Source organism: Urocitellus parryii, chromosome 6 (genome assembly GCF_045843805.1).
Source record: "Urocitellus parryii isolate mUroPar1 chromosome 6, mUroPar1.hap1, whole genome shotgun sequence".
In the NCBI taxonomy this organism is placed as follows: domain Eukaryota; kingdom Metazoa; phylum Chordata; class Mammalia; order Rodentia; family Sciuridae; genus Urocitellus; species Urocitellus parryii.
Genome location: NC_135536.1, coordinates 96,067,874 through 96,087,600, shown reverse-complemented (window position 1 = coordinate 96,087,600; position 19,727 = coordinate 96,067,874). Strand labels below are relative to the sequence as shown.

General features: G+C 37.1%; 1 protein-coding gene across 1 annotated transcript in view; it reads left to right on the top strand.

The window, feature by feature from the left end:
• Atp8b4 (ATPase phospholipid transporting 8B4 (putative)) overlaps positions 1-18,564 on the top strand; it is a 205,962-nt gene extending 187,398 nt beyond the window's left edge. Inside the window, exons 23-27 of the mRNA XM_077800146.1 lie at positions 831-914; positions 3,713-3,958; positions 13,434-13,572; positions 16,303-16,433; positions 18,283-18,564. Coding sequence (XP_077656272.1) covers positions 831-914; positions 3,713-3,958; positions 13,434-13,572; positions 16,303-16,433; positions 18,283-18,564 — 882 coding nt within the window. The remainder of the gene's footprint in view (positions 1-830; positions 915-3,712; positions 3,959-13,433; positions 13,573-16,302; positions 16,434-18,282) is intronic.
• The last annotated feature ends 1,163 nt before the right edge of the window (positions 18,565-19,727 follow it).

Genomic DNA, 19,727 nt, shown 5'->3' with positions numbered 1-19,727 from the left:
CTCTTCCTTCCTCATGTTCCCCTTTCTGTATGGTCTTCCTTCTATCTATTTATTATTTATTTAATTGGTGCTTTATAAAGGTGAAATTCACTGTGGTATATTGATGTTTACACATAACATAATTCGGTCAATTTCATTCTGTAGTTCCTCCATTTCTAAGTTTTAAATTTTATCTTAGATTATAATAAGAAACAGAAAGATTTCATTTCCATCTCTCTGTGTGCTAATCAACAAAGTGCAAATATAATGACATTAGTGAGCTCATGCAAGGAAATCTTGTGTCATGTACTCTATATAGATGTGAAGGGGTATTTTTATTGCTTATACTCAGTATAGTGAACATTTAGCTTAATGCTCACCTTGCTTTGAACCATTCCTAAGAAAGAGTTCTTCATTTGAATATAGGGTAGGAATAATAGATAAATATTTCTTGCTGAAGATTTTATCTATCACTTAAATCAGACATTTGAACTCCTTATAAGTCATTGGAAATATGGAGCAGAAATATCAATCTACCACAAGAGTTCAGGGTCACACATGCCCAGCATTGTGTCAGGTATGCTACATTTGTGATCTCATCTCATCCCTCTGCCATTCTGCAGGGGATGGTATTGCTTCAGAGATCAAGAAACCAAAGTTCAGAGAGGTCTAGTCTCCCACTAAGGAGGTGATAAGAGGCAGAACTGGGAGAGTTCTGACTCTAAAAGCTAATTACCACCCACCTTAGAAAGGCAGGTTATTTAAACCACCTCAGAAACCTGAAGGTGAATGTTCTTAGTATTACTAACATGGATGGTGTTTCTCACTGTTATCTTATTTTTTTTTTTCAGACCGTTTATGATCAGTGGTTCATCACTCTTTTTAACATTGTCTACACATCATTACCTGTTTTAGCAATGGGGATTTTTGACCAGGTATGTGTTTTTCTCTATCTCATAGCTTAGTTTTTCTGTTACACCTTTTAGTTGCTTCTAACTTCAAAGTAGAAGACACAATTCATGCAAAGAGCCCCAGGAATACAGTTATTTTATTAGAAGTTGTGTGGGTCATAAGCCCTTCCAGAGCCCCCTTCCCTACCCTTGCTCTCCCCAAAGGATTCTCTGATTAAAGTTTGGCTGCTCACTTAGAGAATCTCACCCCACATTATTGATGTAAAGGTTTTGAGAAATCCCTTAGCAAGTACTCCCTTTTATTTTAGCCTAGTAAGTTTACTTTTCTTTTTTTCAAATAGTACCTATCAATATGCCTCAGAACTAGTGCTTGTTGGTTCACAAACTGGGAAGTGCTACATTAGCCTGTGAGACTGTAGAAAGCCATGCAGTAGATGGAAAATCAAGGAACTAGGTTGGAGATCAGAAACCTACCATCTGCAGTGAGACATCCTTGGCCAACACAGCCTCAGAACAGGAACTGCGGCCCGTGGAGTAGTCTGCCAGGGGGAGAGGAGCACACAAAGCCCACAGCCATGAAGAGACAGAGCACAGACTTCTTTTGTCCAGCATCAATGTGCTTGAGAGGGGAAAAGGGAGGGAATCAATTATGAAAATGGTGGCTGCTTGGCACACTCAGAGCCTTGGCAGGTACTTCCTGGAAAGGGGTAAAAGTCTGGCTGCCTATGGGGAAGTAGAAGACTTGCCAGCCGAGTTTCCATGGCATAATTAGAGTGTATTATTTTTAAAAGTATGGGTTTTTTTTTGAAGTATTTTTAAAGGAGACCAGATTTCTACAGGCTGTTGTTAGACCCATTTGCTAGGCCTCATTTTCTGGCCCAAAGCCGTCTATTGCAAAATATAAATCTTCCCATTATGAGCTCACTCCACTTTCCCATTCTTCTGGCTGTGTAGTCAGTTGTAAGTCTCACTTTTCATATGTAAAAAAAGGCAGTTTGTGAAGGGCAGTTTGTGGAATTCTACAAAACATAATGAACTTCTGAAGACCTTAGATGTAAAGGATTGAGCATATTCATTTCCAAGTGCCCATGTTTACAAGTGTTTCTTTTCTTGGTGCTTTGCAGCTGCCCAGAATATGAAATAAAATAATAAAAATAAAGCAGTTTCTGGGAAAACATGGTCATTGTGCAATTTGAAAAAAAAAATATAATAAGGCTCCTTATTGCTGTCAAGTTGAATGTCTGCTCCTCTCTTTTCCTGCTTTGTCAATTTTGGCCCTTAAAGTAATCACAGGACTGTGGAATGCTATGCTGTAAGGGCTTCAGTGATAATCTATGGATTTGTTCATTTTATAAGAAGGAATCCAAGCCTTGGAGGTTCAAGTCACTGCCCTAATACTATATAACCAATAAATGACAGAAATAAGCCTAGGACAGGTCATTTGACTTTGAAGCTTCTGCATTATACCTCTTGTTATCATTAATTATGATTATCATCATTATTTTATTTACTTTTGTTTGTAGAAGCATCTGTTATTTATTACTTAAGACATGGCAAGAATTCTACTGAATACTTCACATCTTCATTTAATCATGAGAGTGGTTCTGGGAGGGAGGTGTTTGTTACTATTTGTATTTCTGGAGATGATGAAACTAAGGCTCATATGGGTTAAATAACAGGTTCTACAGCTAAACATGTTACTAAGGCTTGAACTCAGAACTGTGTGAGTTTGAAGCCTACGTACATAAGTAACCCCACCAGGCACCACAGGAGAGGAAGCACCTGCCAGTATCTCATCGCAGGACTTCCCAAGGAGAATATGTCAGTGTTCTTCATGGGACCCTGTTTGGTGAGGCCTGGAATAAGGTGAGGCAGATCTTCCCCTAGCATTTACTATCTTGGACCTTCCTTACCCTTGGCCCTTTGATGTTCCCAAATATTTATTCTTGCCATCTTTTTTTGGTTCTTGGCATTTGGCTTTTGTACTTAGTGTGGTTATCAGCGGTACTTTGGAGCTGATTAGAAGTGTAGATTCTCAGCTCTCAGACCTATTGACTGATAATCTGCTCCCTGAGAGATTCATGAGCACAATGTTTGAGAAACATCACTTTAGGTTTTCCCAGGACTTGGTTGGTACTAAGCATGCTTTTTATTCTCATTCTAATTTCTTTGTCCCAAATACTTGGTAACCACTACTGAACCCTCACTTTGGTAAAACATTCAGACCCTAAGCATTTGGTCTCAGCCTGCTTCCCACCTGAAATCCCACATAGAATTTCCCTCTTTCCTTGCTCCCTCTCCTTTGCTTACCTCTCCCTAAAGGTTCTAGTTCTCCAGTTCTGACTCCACAGCTCTCTGCTGCCGTCTCCTGGTTACTACCCACCCACCACTTTGGCAATTAAGCATTGACCATTGGCTAAGCATGGAGGAGGAGGTGCTGGAATTCTGGGAGCATGGATGTGTTGAGGAGTTTTGTGTTTGAAGAAGCCATAGAATCCTGCAGGGGAGTGTAGAAAAGAAACCTTGATTTGAATACAAATATCTCGGTTCCAATGAAGGCCTGATTCTGCTGCTTAAGATTTGTGTGACCTTTCATGAATCTCTCTTGGAGACTTTAGTTCTTTTCTTGTAAACTAGGGATCCTTTTATTATCTTCTGGGTTATTATGGGAATGAAAACAAGATAATGTCTTGTTCTGGCTCGTTGAGTAGTGCATATTAGGGCATGCTTAAAAAGGCATTTGCTATTTCAGGAGATGGGGAATACAGGGCCTCTCTGACTCTTCCTTACCCCCCTCAAATGAGATTATACTCTGTTTACAGGATGTGAGTGACCAGAACAGCATGGACTGTCCCCAGCTCTATGAACCTGGACAACTGAATCTACTTTTCAACAAGCGTAAATTTTTCATTTGCGTGGCACATGGAATCTACACCTCATTAGTCCTTTTCTTCATCCCCTTTGGGGCCTTTTACAACATGGTTGGAGAAGATGGGCAACATGTTGCTGACTACCAGTCCTTTGCAGTTACCATGGCCACATCTTTGGTCATTGTGGTCAGTGTGCAGGTAACCTGTTCCTGAAAACACTATAACTTGATGGGTTTATAACTTTTAAAATTCCAGTTCATTCATTGTTGACTGATTTTTATCTACCCATTAGGGGAAAAATCCTAAAAGAATACTATTTTTTTTAATTACACATTTTTGAGATGACAACAGGAAGGCTTGACATGAATTACCTGATGTGGCCAATTAGCATTAGATATGTATAACCTTCATGTTTCTAGAAACCTAACAATTACTTCTTTGGGTTGAGTATTGTGTGTAAAATGATCATACTACTACTTCCTTCTTGTGTTTGAAAAAGAAAAAATTTCCAATGATAACAGAAAAACTTTCCCATGATTTCTGTAGGACTTAATAACTTCCAGGTTTAAAAGTGAGATCTAAAGGCTTTTTGGCAATACATTTGTGTGTGTGTGTGTGTGTGTGTGTGTGTGTGTGTGTGTGAGAGAGAGAGAGAGAGAGAGAGAGAGAGAGAGAGAGAGAGAAAATTATTCAAGAGGTTCAGTGCTCTATCTATGATATATCCAAATCTCAAATTTAGGGAACCTTTTCTGGTGAGCCCAATTTGTGATGCTTTACTGACCTTATTTTATGGGTTACTATTTTTTTAATGCAAATGGTGGTTAATACTATTATATGCTGAGTTAAAGTTCACAGAAACTTTATTCATTTCTGTAGCTCTAGCTGAACACAGGAAGCAATGTGGCCTCTGTTTTATTTTGTTGCCTTTTAATTACTGAGCAAGCTTGTTAAGAATCAAATGATCTCATCTTTGACATGAGGTCACTTTTCCCATTCTCTGGGTTCTTCCTCTTCAGAGAGAAGGATAGTTGTGGGATACACAGGGACCTCTTTTAGTGGCTTTAGCTTATGGACTACCAGGTCAAATTTGTTACTTGGTGTTCCAAGAGATGATTTGAAAGAAAGTAACTGAGATAAAAGACTAATCTGAAGGAAAAAGCAAAATGGAAAATATTCTTCAAACTGTCCTTAACACTATCTGCTAAATAAGTAAGGATAATAAATTTATAATGGAAATTATAAAATTCATAGTGTTTATGATTTGTGACAGGTATTAAATGTGTTTAGTGAAAGTAGTCTTCACAATTAGCTCTACAAATTCTGATAATTTTATCTTTTAGATTGAAAGAAAGCCTGTTGCTATTCCTACATTTCTATGTATTTTTTTCCCTTTTTTTCTTTGCTCATCTATAAATTATTTTCTATATATTATCACTGCAGTGCCAATGCTGTCAGTACTGTTTTTATATAAACTTTATATTCAGAAGCTGTTTTTCCCATAATAGTTCTTGTTCCAGTTAGATGTCACAGTTACATTTCTCCTTAAGAGATCCACAAAACAATCCCATTTTTAAAACGTAATTTATTCACAAAAAAAAGATTATAGAATTTTGCATTCTGTCATTTAGAGCTTTTGAAATCAGGTCTTGACAATTTTTTACCTTTGATTATTAAAGTTTTATAAGGATGATATTCGTGCTTTCTCAGAGGGGATTTGTACTGAGGACTCCAAGTAACATTGGCCTTTCACTCAGGAAGTTTTGGGTGAGGTTATCCAAATCTATTTGGTTAAAGCTTTGATAACCACTTGTTTCTCTGAGATCTACTCTCTGGCTTCCATCTCCTCCGAAATAGATCTTATCGTCACTTTAATCTCGTTAATCACAACACTGGCCAAACTGGCCTTCTTAGGCTCCTGGAATTCACCAACCTCTTGCCTGCCTTAGGACTTTCCGTTTTTTGTTGTTTTATTTTTCCTGCCTGGAACATTCTTCCCCTAGATGCCTTGTTGTCAGAGAGGTCTCCCCTTGTTTAATGTCACTCTGACCCCATGAAGGCAGCGGTGATGTCTATTTTAGTCTCCCTGTATATCTAGGACCCAGAACATCACCTAGGATCCACTGGACACAACAATGGACAATTCTTGTGTATTAAGTAAATGAGGGAGATGTTAAGAGGGAAATTTCTCTCTAATGATCCTACCATAAAAAGAAAGTTCATCTGGGTGTCTCAAATCCTTAGGTACAGATTGTACCTACAGTTTTCAAATGTGTCCATTGTAAGTTCCCAACCAGAGTCCTCCAGTGCTGAGTCTAAACAACCACCAACCCAGCCATGTAATATGTTCTGGGAAAGTACATGAGTGAGATTTTAGAAGCCTTCAAAAGTGAGGCCCTGTGGTATGAGCCTCAGAACCACATGGTGAAACTGTGGTTCAGAAGGGGAAACTGTGTCTTGATGGCAAGTTTTCACAAACATAACTCTTAATATGATTCTTTAATTATTTCTCAAGTTTACATATTCTTTTCTCTTCCTTCCTTTCTTTTTTTTTTTTTTTGGTACCAGGGATTGAACCCAGGAGTACTTAACCACTGAGCTACATCACCCTCTTTTTATTTTATTTTGAGACAGGATCTTGCTAAGTTGCTGAGGCTAACCTTGAACTAGTGATCCTCCTGTCTCTGCTTCCTGAATGGCTGGGATTATAGGCACGTCCCTCCCTAAGGATATATTCTTCAAGTGAGGATTCTGGGTCCAAGGATGTAAGGAAGCCTAAGGTTTCTTTTACTTATTGCTGGATAGCTTTTCAAATAGATTATTTTCAGCTGAAGGGTACAAAGTACACTTCTCAGCAGACCTTCAATGATTTACAGTATTACTCTGAATTATCTAACAATGTTAAAGTGATGATCTTTCTTTTGTACCTGAATATCTATAGTAGCTTTATTCTTAAAATACAAAACTTGGAAACAAATGCCCATAAATTGATGATCTTTTGCTGCCTCACACAATTAAGGTATGCTGAAAAGATATTCATGAACTTTGCTATACAAGCAGGAATAATTTTTAAAAGTCTTTTTATTTTCAAATACTCCTAGATTTACAGAAAAGTCAGAGATACTTCAGAGATTTCTGTATGTTCTCTCCTTGTTTCTAATGTTATTGTTAAGATCTTATATAACTATGGTGCACTTGTCAAAATGAAGAAATCAGCATTGATAGGATACTATTAACTACAGACTTGATTCAGCTTTCCTTAGTTTTTCTATTAATACACTTTCTCTTTTCCAGGAGCCAATCTGGGATCATCCATTTAATTTAATTTTCATGTCACTATAGCCTCCAGTCTCTAACAGCCCTAGTCTTTCCTCATCTTTCACAACCTTGACACTTTTGAAGGGCAGTAGTCAGGTATTTTGTGGAATGTTCCTTAGTTTGGGATGTCTGATATTTTCTTTGGGATAGATCAGGGTTGTGGATTTTGAGGAAGAATCGCGAAGAGGTGTTTGATGGGTATATCGTGTCTCATCCTCTCAGGGAGCACGAGACATCAACACGACTTCTAGATGAACTTGGTTACTTGGTTATGGTGGTGATATTCAGGTTTCTCCATTGTAAACTGTCTTTCTCTTTCCCTCTGTTCCTTAAAAGTGAGTCACTAAGTTCAACCCACATTCAAATGGAAAATTAAGATCCACCTTCTAAAGGAAGGAGGATCAAAGAATTAATGGTTGCATGTTAAGACCCCTCTCTCTTCATCTATTTGGGTGTATATTTGTGTTAGTGGGGATTGAACCTAGGTTCTACCACATACTAGGCAAGCACTCTACACTGAACTACATCCCCAGCGCTTTTTATTTGATGGATATATATATATATATATATATATTTTTTAATATTTATTTTTTAGTTGTAGTTGGGCACAATACATTTATTTTATTTGTTTATTTTTATGTGGTGCGAAGGATCGAGCCCAGGGCCTCACATGTGCTAGGCGAGCACTCTACCGCTGAGCCACAACCCCAGCCCTTTATTTGATATTTTGAGACAGGGTCTTGTTAAATTTCCCAAGCGGCCTTAACCTTGCTAACTCCTGCCTCAACCTCCCTAATAGCTGGAATGACAGGCTTGCATCACCACAAGCTTAGATATATTTTAAAATAAAATTGACATAACAATTGTAGGCCCAGAAATAATAAGTGATTTACTCAAGATCACATGACTAAGTGACTAATGTTGCAGGCTCAGCATTAAGATCCAACGGTTTGATTTCTCACATCAGTGTTCTTTCTTTCAGTGTTGTTTCTTTCAGGGTTTTAGTAAAGATTTGGGGCAAGCATTTCCTACAGCACAGTTATTACTGGTATGCAGAGTAGTTAGGCACAATTGGGAAGCAGTGTGGTGTACAGGAAGTCATGTACTTTGGGATCTCAGTCCTCAGTGGCTGGGATCCCTTTGCCCTGTTGCAGTGTGAAGTCTTCCATCTTATCCACATGCTCCTGTGTTCTGTGGGTCCCCCCTGGCCTGATTTCCCCCTGCCCTTACCCTATCTTAATTCTGTGGGTTAAAGCAGCCAGGAGACTGAGGATAATCTCTGGCAGGAGAATGAAGTAGCAGAGATCCAGGCTAAGATGGTTCCCCAGAAGCAGAATGGACCCAGATTTCTAGTTTCTGGTGTATTTTGTTTCCCACTGAACTTCCAGCAAAAACTATAGTGCCAGACATGGATAAATATTTGTCAAATGAATGTCAAGCAGAAGGATACATGGAGAGAGAAAAGAAGAAGAATTTGGTTAAAGTACCAATAACCCCTGCTGTTCTAATTCCCTGCCTCTTACCTTGCATAGCCACAGCAGGCCTGTCACCACTCTGAGTGACATTATACATTATACTCACTCCTCACAATGCCACTATGCAGTACATATTATTGTTTCCCTTTACAGATGAAGTTCAGAGAGTTTGGGTGGCTTTCCTGAGGTCACACAGTAGGTCTGAGAGCTAGGAGTAAAACCTGGGTCTGTAAGATTTCAGTGTTGTCTAGGACAAAGTCTTTTATTCTACAGCAAGACTGATTTAAATGCAGGTTTTCCAGAATAAAGCTTATACTGAGCATTAAGGAAGATGCTGGGCCAGGCACTGGGATCATCTCTTTATGTCATGTAGTCCCTCTTCATGGTCCAATGAAATGTATATAATGTTATTACAGATGAGAACATAGATGTGGCTAGAAGGTTAATTTATAATCCTGCAAAAAAAAATATGTTAGGCCAGGATTTCAACGCATGTCTTCCAACTCCAGTTCCCCAGTTCTAATACCATCAGTAACAGCTATACACCTCCCCAAATGCCTTCAGCTATAAGAAACTCATGATCTCTACCTCTCTTTCCTGAGAGGATATCTAGGAGACCAGCATCATCTTTGAATACGATGGGAAAGAAACTCTATTAACAGATGATGAACACACATGTCTTTTATCAACATGAAAGTCTCAGCTTAGGTAAGATAGAGATTCCCAGTCCCTGTCATTCTATTCTCTTTGAGGATGATCACTGCCTATATCTTGCTTCCAAGAAGCCCTACAAATGTCTACTTCACCATAGAATTCTCAGACCTCAGCATGCAAATGTTTGTAACCATTGAAATTCAGCAATTTTGGCTTCAACAGAAAACTCATGTCTTTAATATATGGAATAATAAATTTCAGGAGTTCTATGAATATGCTCAGTTTGGCAGCAGTATTAATAACCTTTCCTTGCTGTCTAAGCTTGACTTGTTGATGTGGTCTCAACCCCCATGAAATTTCCATGGTCTATAATTACAGTTATAAATTTAGGTCCTGCTGATGCTACAGGCCAAACTTTAGTAGTCTCTATTTTCCTTTTTTTAATAATAAGTTTTTATAGTCTGTTGAATTATAAAATGTTCCCTTAACATTTAAAAAAATGCTGAAGTGTTCAAAATAAAATGAACTGTTTTCCTTTCCTTCCCTTCTTTAACTAGTAATGTGATTATCAGAGTTTAAGTTCTTCCATACTTTTTCTTGGCTTTGAGATATACACACACACATGCACACATACATATACACACAATAAAAGGGGATCATAATTATGCATACTATTCTGTAATATGCATTTCTTACTTAACTATATAATCTGGACAGCCTTCCTAATCAACATATTCAGATGTAAATCTTTTTAACAGCTGTACAGAATTTCATACTATGATATATGATGATTTATTCATCAATCCTCTGATGAATAGAAATTCATCAAATAGATATTTAATATGTTTCTATTTTTTTGTGTTATGAAGCTATGTTACAATGCATGTAATAGTACATATATATTTTATGTATTGTCAGATGAATTCCTAGAAATAAGACTTCTGGGGTCATAACTCCTAATTTTTACCAATATGCTGGATAAAGAATGATATTTTGCTGTTTTTCACTTCTGGGTCAGTATGTACGTTCAAAATTTTCATAAATGTTGCCATATTACTTACGAAAAATGGTAGTAGGTACCACTATCACAGACTTCTACAATTTAAAGAAAAACATTTTATTAAAAGGTATTAGATGGCTTCAGTGTCCTTATGAGGATATATGAACAAGGAAGAGCTACAGCTAGATGTAATGCCATTGGGCACAAAAACCACCCATAAGCCTGCATTTTTGTAGTGAAAACACTTTTGCCATTTCTTACAGCTCAGCTGTGAATACACTAGTGACTAGAGGCCAGAAGGTGAGCCACACAATTCCAAAAGAACCAATTACCTTTACCACCATGCTTGTTCAACGTTGAGAGAAGTGTGTTAAAGTTTACCACTGTAATTTTGATTTTTATCAAGTTCTTGTATTTCAAAAAGATTTTACCTAATATAATTCAAGGCTATATTACTTAGTGGTTCCTGATTTGTTCTTTGTAGCTCTTAGCTTTTTTCATGATAAAAAAAAATCCTTACTTAAGTTTTATTTTTTAAGTATCAGTTTTGCTTCTTTTGCTTAGTTTGCTTTTGTCTTTCTTATATAAAAATTGGGCCAATCACTTCAAATTCATTTCTTTTTGTCTCATTCTATTAGTTTTTCTCTTTTGATATGGGAATTTAACTCATTTTATTGTAGCAAAATGTTTATATAGCTCTTTTAATGTTGTTTTATGACTACTTTTTAGCCTACTCTTTATATTTTTTTCCTTTTTCATACTTAGATTCATAAAATATCCTATTTTCCATGAATAATTTGCAATACTATCATATTTCTATTTTACTGTTGATTTCTGTTATTTTCATAGTATTTAAAGCTACATGGTCATTTTGTTATACTAAAATTGCATACTATGTGTATCCTTCACCAAATGTTTCACTATTCTTTTCTAAACCTTTTCTGAACCATCTCCAATTAAGCAAAAAGTTTTAAGTTTGTTTCTCCTTCCCTGTCTTTACTCTCATCCTCAACTCTTGCATCTTAATAATTTTGAATTTTGGTTCCAAGATGTTATAAAATGCTCCTTTAATGTATGTTTTGATCATTCCCAAATTCTTTCCATATTAATAAAACAGCTTATGCTTGCGTTATTATTCATTTATAGCTATAAATTTATAAGAATCATTGCTGACTACCATTTTTATGCTGCCTTCCAATATTTTGAGGTCTTTGTTCTGATTTATGTGGTTGTAATAATATTTTTGAGCAATTTGTTCAGAAAGAGTATTTAGCTGTTACAAGTTTGAACTCAAAACTTTGTCTTTACTTATAAATGTAAAAGTCAGAGCCTTTTTCTTTAAGAACGTTTGTTGTCATTCCATCATATCCCAGCCTCACTTGTTAGGTTGATTCTCTTTCCTTTGGAATATCAACTTTGACTTATTGCTTATGTTCTTTGTTCCTAGACTTCATAAATATTACCAGAATATATCTTTTTTCATTAATTTGCCTAGGATTTAGAGGACTCTTTCAATCTGAAAGTCTGTTATTATCACAGAGCAGTTTTCTTTTGTCATTTCATTGATTGCTGCCTTTCTATTTGTTCCTTTTTCTCTTTCTAAAATGCCACTAATTGTGTGTATAAATATATTTACACACACACATATATATTTTACATATGTATAAATATATATACTTAACATAACTTCATTATTTATTTATTTTATGTGGTGCTGACAATCAAACCCAGTGCCTCACACATGCTAGGCAAGCACTCTACCACTGAGCCACAACCCCAGCCCCCCCTCATTAATTGTATATTGAGCTTATGGTTCCAACATCTCTAGATTTACAATTGGTTTCCATTTCTTCATGTTCCCTATTGTGAGATATTATTTCCAGTTTTTTCCCCCAGAATATTAATTCAGTTCTCATTATTGACTATTCTTATTTGGTTTATCTATTGAATTTTTAAATTCAGAAATAACATTCTTCCTTTGAGGTTTTTTTTTCCTGTGATCTAATTGCATCTCAAGAGGCTGTACTCCATTTTGTTGTTACAGGGCTTGGCTGATCTATTAGTTCTGCTTCAGTAGGAGCCACCTGTTCTTGTATTTTTAGTTGGGCTCTTTTCATGGGTTATGATTTTTCTTTGCCTTCTGTTACCCACATAGATCAGGCTGTTGTCTCTTGATGGTGATGAACTGACAGGTGGTGCAAGACAGAGTTGGAGATTTTAATCTAATGTCTTAGCCTAATGAACTAGAAAACCAGCAGCTCTTGGCTGAGGCATGATGGTGGGACTCTTTTTAGGCTTCTCGAGGAGAAAAAAAAAAAAAACAACAAAACTGTCCTTTTATAAACCTGCAAGTTCATAGCCAAAGCTGCAGCATCCTTTTAATGGGCAACATTTTAAAGGCTAGTAAACTGCAAGTGAGAAGAAGATATGTTTTTATATATTAAGACATACCTATTTACTCTGCAGGCAGGGTCTCCTCGTGCAGAGAAAAAATCTGGTCTTGTACTGGACTGTACTCGAAATGTAACCTTCACTTAGCCTTCAAGCGCTTGGGACTTCTGAGATACAAAAATAACACCAAAATGTACTTTTTTTTTAATCTTAGAGAATTCAAGTATTGAAGAGATTATTTCATTCTTCAATAGCACTTCACTATTCTTTTATTTGAGCTGCCACAACATGTTATTGGAAGGCAGAAGGGTTTGTGACATGCTCCCAGGTCACCTTGAGTTTCAGTTTCTGAATTTTATGCCAAAAGAGGATTCATGATTTTTCTTTGTTATGATTTGGGTAATTTAAGGAAAAGATCATTAAAATGAGTTAGATATTTATGTAAAATATTTATGTAAAAAACATTATTCATGTGTCCAAATGGTCATGTGAAAATTTATGTACAGATTTTAAAATGTTACATTTGCTTTCCACAGATTTTTTTCCAACAGAAACGTTTGAAAGAATTTCTAACAATTATTTCTTGTTTCTCATTTTAAAAAAGCTTAACATTTTGTCTCAACCTGGGCAGATACAATGGTCTGCATATGTAAGTTCTCAAATCCATTGTCTAATAGAAATAATCAATTAAGTCAGTCTCCTGTGTGTGTGCAGATGGTGGAGGTACCTGTGGTGGCCTGGAGCCTAGGTACGTGCAACCTTCTTGTCACAGAGCAGGTCTCTGAAGCTCTTTTAAACTTGAAAGATCTCCATTTTGCATTTGATTTTTTTTTTACAGATAGCCTTGGATACCAGTTACTGGACTGTCATTAATCATGTCTTCATCTGGGGCAGCATTGCTACTTATTTCTCTATTTTGTTTGCAATGCACAGTAATGGCATCTATGAAGTCTTCCCAAACCAGTTTCCATTTGTTGGTAAGTGAATCCTACTGTCTAGTGGAGCCTAGAGTCATGCTTCCATTTATTTGCCTTGGTGATTTATTTTTCATGTGTATGTTGGTTGGGTCTGAAAATGACCCGTGATCCCTTCTCCAGGAACTGACTGAGGTAGGCATCTGGAGATTCTAGACTTGAAAGAAGTTCTAAAATATCACTTTCTGTTGTCTTTACCAGATGTAGAAAAATCATTATGATAGAAGCTTGCAGGTTCTCAATAGCCAGATGTAGCAGGCTGTCCCCCTGGAAACAAGAGGCATAGTACAAACCTTGAGGCTACCTGAAGGCCTGTGAGAAGTTTGTATATGGAAGAGAGAAGAAAAAGAAACCCTAGGCTCTTCCACATAATCATTAACATACCTGCCAAAGTTCACCTATAGGAATTATTTGCACTTAGATAGGAAAGAAATGATGCATAAGTTAGAGCCTCTTACAAATTGCTGGACATTAGTCTATAAATGGCCTGAAGACTAGGCTCTGCAGACATCCAAGGCTCAAGTATTACCTTTACTACTTAACAAACTGTGACCTTAGGCAAGTTTCTTCTCTTTTACATGATTTAATTAATCTTCATTTATAGACTGGGGATATTAGTTTTTTTCATTTCATAGAAAACGTATGAAGAAAATATATATAAACTACTTAGCAAATATCCTGGTACATAGTAATTTTTCAATAAATGTTGATTGTAACATAGGTGATAACTATTATTCAAGCAAAGGTGGCCTGATTACTGGTTGGGGACATTGCAGAAGGATTTGAATGTAAGATGGGTAGAAAAGGTTCCCTAATATTCATTAAAAGAGTATATATACATGGTATCTGCACAGAGTATACTTCCAATGCAGTCCACATTTCAATATGATTCCCAGAAAGGTCACTGAGCTTCACACAAGAAAGCTATTAATATACTTGCTCAGAAGTTTTGAATTCTCTAGGTGTACAGGGAACAGTGAACTAGAGAGTAGCCATGTGCAGGGACAACTTTCTTGAGCTCAATTGAGATTTGTACCCACTAGTTGGGTAACAGTCTGGACAACAATTCTTAGAAGATTGATTCACATAGAAAACATACAGAACTGACTATAAAGTTAGATATTGTCACTGATGCAAAAGTAACTGAAATTCAAGTTCCATTTAAATGCACACATGCACTTAAAGTTACAGATGGTTCTTTAACTTTTGTCCTTCCCTGTGTATGCATAGAAGTCTTTAAACTGTACCATTCTTACTTAATATATGATCTTAATACTTTGTATACCAAAAGATTCCAACCACATACAGACATGTCGGTTATGAACTAGAATAAACTGATTAGGAAACAAAGAGACTACAATTATTTTTTAAGTTTGTTTATTTGTTTATTATTTGGTTGCCAAATATGGAAGTTCAGTGCATTGAATAGCAGACCTCCAGTCCTGAGAGAGCCTTTTAACGTGCATAATGGAATTGGAATGCCTCAACTGGAGAAAGGAGTTTGTGTGGGGACTACTCTTTTCTGCTAAGCACATGCCATTCCAGGAATTAATTACTGAGCTCCAATGAGACTTTACAAAACTTAGATCAACATTGGGGTTTAAGAAAAAAAAAATTTTTTTTTCCCTTAGCAACCAGCAGCAAGTGGGAGTGTGGTTTTAAAGAGAAGCTTGTTTTTTCCAGCCTTGCCTAGGGGTATTGAGCTTCAAGTTGCTCAAAAGACATTTAATTTATTGAGTCAAGTTTGTTTCTGTCTGTGGCTGAAGGCAACTGGAATCAACTGCTCTTTGGTAGGCAGCTTCTACTCTCCAAAGCCAGAAAAAGCAGACATACCCATGAGCAGCCAAGCCCTCATACCCTAAGCCCCATGAATGGTGTTAACACGTTAGTACTGCCATAGGGGACCTATGTAGGTATCATGGTAGATCCCTAGCAAAAGAATAGGGGCAAAAGTTTATTGTGGTAATATAAACTGGAGCAGTATTTTCTCATGGAACTTGACTGTGTTTGGGCAAATATCAAAGCTTATGAAGTGTGAGAATAAAGGAAGGAAACTGTCTACAAGTTTGGAAATGAGTTTCACTGCCCTATTGCCCTGGCATGTTGGACGACTGTGTCAACAGTGAGGGGGATGGATGCTCCTTTCACAAACCCAGCAACCTCCCTGATCTCCTTGGAAATTTAAGCATCTCATAACCAAGAGAACGTGAAAGAGATAGCAAATATCTTTGAGGCAGGTTTTCTGGGTCCTTTGCCTAGAATTTAAAAGGTTGGCCCCGAAGAAGGTGAAGCTCACCTTTGATGACATAGCCAGTCGACATGACCATTATTTGGGATTGTGCCTGCATTTGGAATACTTTTTGTGGAGTTTGATATGATCATTTTTATCCAAGAATCCACAGAAGTAAATATGCCTTTTAAAAACAATTACTGCTTTGTAGTCAAGGAAACTTGAGGCTAAAGCAAGAATTATGCTTAATGAGTGAAGCTGGACTGAGCCTGGATAACAAATGCTTGGCTCATGCTGGTAAATCTAAGGGTCAGGCCACTAGACAGTTCCCATGTTTGCCTTCTCCACACCACCACTGAGCACGTGATAGATTGAGAAGATACTCACTGGTTCTCCTATGTAGACCAGGCCTCATCATTTTATAGAAGACCTTACTGACAAAAAAATCTATTACTACTTCAGTTCAATTTATAACCAGAGTGTATACTTTTCTTTAACAACAGGAAACGCATGGCATTCCCTAAACCAGAAGTGCATTTGGCTTATTATTCTCTTAACAACAGTGGCCTCAGTCATACCTGTGGTGACATTCAGATTTTTGAAGATGCATTTATACCCATCACTGAGTGATCAGGTATGTTGCGGTGCTGCTAATATTCAGAGACTTGTTCTTGGCTCTCAGAATGGTGTCCTTCTCTGTTTGATTGGAAGCCCAAGGAAAGGTTAATGAAATTTCCATAGGCCAACACCCATAAGTACCTGGATCTTGTCAGGACAGATGGGACTGCCCATGTGTTGAATGAAAAGAAGCATCTAGACTAAATGTGGGTGAACAGTGAGAAAGTAAAAGTTAAGTTGGGTATTTTAAAAGCTGACTTTTTAAAAAGGAAGTGCTTCCAACTCAGTTTGGATAATTATTCTAAGAGAAAGGCAAGCTATAGGAAAAGTTTTTAACTTGAGGGCAAGTAGAGGATGCAGTAAAAGGAGACAGGCAAGAGGTGAGTCAAAGGGACCCTCAATTTTGTAGTAATATAGTATACTCAGAAACGTGGAGAGAGGTTCCCTTTTGAACAGATTTAAAAAGGGAATAACAGCATTATGGATGGGTTAGGAAATTTAAAGTTAGAAGGAAAGTAGGAAGATTATAGAAATACACAAACTAGGGAATTAGGACATATTTCAGTATTTCACAAAACAAGGAGTGTAAAGAAAATAATTTCAGATTAGGTCAAGACTCAGGTTCAAAGACAAAGGAGAAGGAAAGCAGGGAGATAGATATATTTGTAGCCTTATCAAGAGAAAGGTGAAGATGTTCAATGAGGGTAGTGAGCCAGGCCAAGGATGCTCTGAGGGGAACTCTTCTTATCAATGATGTGCCTCACATCCGGGGGCCAATGTATGAAATGAGTCATTTTGAATGTTCAGAATCCCTTGTCATGTGTGTCCTTTCTCTTTGGCTCTGAGCTGATACAAACCAAAAATGATAGATAAACTGAAGGAAGGAAGATGATGCTCATTTTTTTTTCTATGTTATGACTGATTGTGGTTTTCTGCTTCATAACTTTCTCCAGAGACAAAAGTCAGAATTAGGCAATGTGCCAAACCAGAGAATAAGGTCACTTACACAAACCTGTGGTCTTTTTCTCCTTACCTTTGCAGGAAAATTAAAGAAATGTTGGAAACCCACTCAAGTGATGTTGAAATAAACAACAAAAACAAAAAAACACATCATCCCAAACTAAACTCAAATCCTGAAAGTCTAATGATACAACAAGAGTTGACAATTCCTAACTCTTCTAAATTTTCTCCTGCTTCAGGCTATTTTGGGGAAATGGGACTATAAATTGTTGAACTGATTGTGTCTGGGTGGTGCATGTTAGAAAATCTTTCTGAATAAAAGCATCGTCCTGCTGGGTGTGGTGGCACATACCTGTAATCCCAGTGGCTCAGGAGGCTCAGGAAAGAGGATTGTGAGTTCAAAAGCCAGACTCAGCAATGGCGAGGCACTAAGCAATTCAATGAGACTCTGTCTCTAAATAAAATACAAAACAGAGCTCAGTGTTTGAGTGCCTCTGACCTCAATTCCTGGTATCTAATAAAGAAAGAAAGAAAGAAACAAACAAATAAGTCTCTTCCTACCCTGTGCAAGGCCCTGGGTTCTATCCCCAGCACTGGAAAAAAAAAAAAAGTTGCTTCTACACAATTAAGATGTATGAGATGGACACAATAATGAAATTTTTCAGACTATTTCTTATTTAGGTGTTAGTTTCCTGATAGAAATAAAACTCCATCAGTGCTCAGTGTGATCTTTGGGGTGGAAAATTTCTTGGTTTTTAGGTCTAAAACTTCCTTTAGTAATGAAGGTGAGTATTTTGTTATTGCCAATGTTATTGTTACTGAAAAAACATTCTACTTTACAAAATGGCTCAGTGCCTGGAGTCTGTCACTTGGATTCATCTCACTCTGAGTCTGTTTTTCTCCAGATCCGCTGGTGGCAGAAGGCTCAAAAAAAGGCAAAGCCCACAAGCAGACGAAGGCCTCAGACCCGCAGGTCAAGCTCAAGAAGATCTGGATATAGTTTTGCTCACCAAGAAGGTTATGGAGAGCTTATCACATCTGGAAAAAATATGCGAGTTAAAAATCCACCCCCAACCTCAGGGTTGGAAAAGACACTTTATAATAGCACTAGCTGGATTGAAAATTTATGCAAGAAAACCACAAATACAGTGAACAGCTTTAGTCAGGATAAAGCAGTGAAACTGTGAATCAAGATGAATTTGAACACATAGTTATCTTTTCACATCAACTGGAGTTGAAATCCAGCTGCTCAGGGACGAGGAGTGGGGCAAATTGCCTTACTTCACTTGAATCTATGGCAGACAGCTGTCAAAGCATCTCAGAGAGGGGTGTGGTCTACAGAAAGCCAGGCCTGATGTCCAGTTTGTGATTTGGTAGACCAAAGCCTTATTATACAGCCACAGATTTTTATCAACCCAGAGGCCAATTGACCCAAACTTTAGAATGCTATTTATGGAAAGAAATGCATAAATCTGCATAAACACTGAAAGGATCATCAGGTGGATAAAAGGGTACATTTTAAAGGTACATATCAGAGGTGAAGTCACAGTTGTTAGACAAACCATGTATGTAAAGGGCAGCCTTTTTCCAGATATTCTTCCAAGATTTAAATGCATACTATGGTGCTTTCAGACTAAGAGTCATGTGTTACTCACTAGTCTTAATACTACCTGTCTGTTCAGCCAGGTCAGCAATTCACTTACATGCTGAAGAATAGAAAAGGCTGTTTTACCAGTCTAGGGACAAAATAAACTGAATATCTTTGCAGCAGTGCAGGCTGATAATTTAGTCAAATTTACTAAAAAAAACTCCTGGACTATGTTTTGTAGGGATATGCTAATGAAAAGTCAAAAAGTGGTTCTCTAGTAATATTCTGAATATGTTTCAGGGAGTTTTATTTCAACCTTGGAAGTAATTTTCTGATCATCATCCAGAACAATGGAATCAGCAAGCATTGGGAGTTTACACTTGATCTCAATCTATCACATTTATAATCTCAGTATATAAATATATGTATATAGATAAGGTTGATAATTTTGGAGATGTTCCAGCCCAATTTTTAATCCACATATGAGTCATCAGTGTGTTTACTGTAAAAGACTTCAGGCAGATTTCTGTTCAAATTTTAGCTGTATCACTTCTTACCTCTATAACCTGGGCAGGTAACAGTGCCTTTCCTTAGACTAAATTTCTTCCTCTGTAATGAGGATATACTTCCTACCTCATGTAGTTGATGATTGTCAAATCACAAATCTCAAATCATTAATAATTCCTATATGAATATATGAGTTTGGTTTTAGCTGCCTAATTGCCAGAATACCAGAACAATTTGAAGAGAATTGAAGAATGA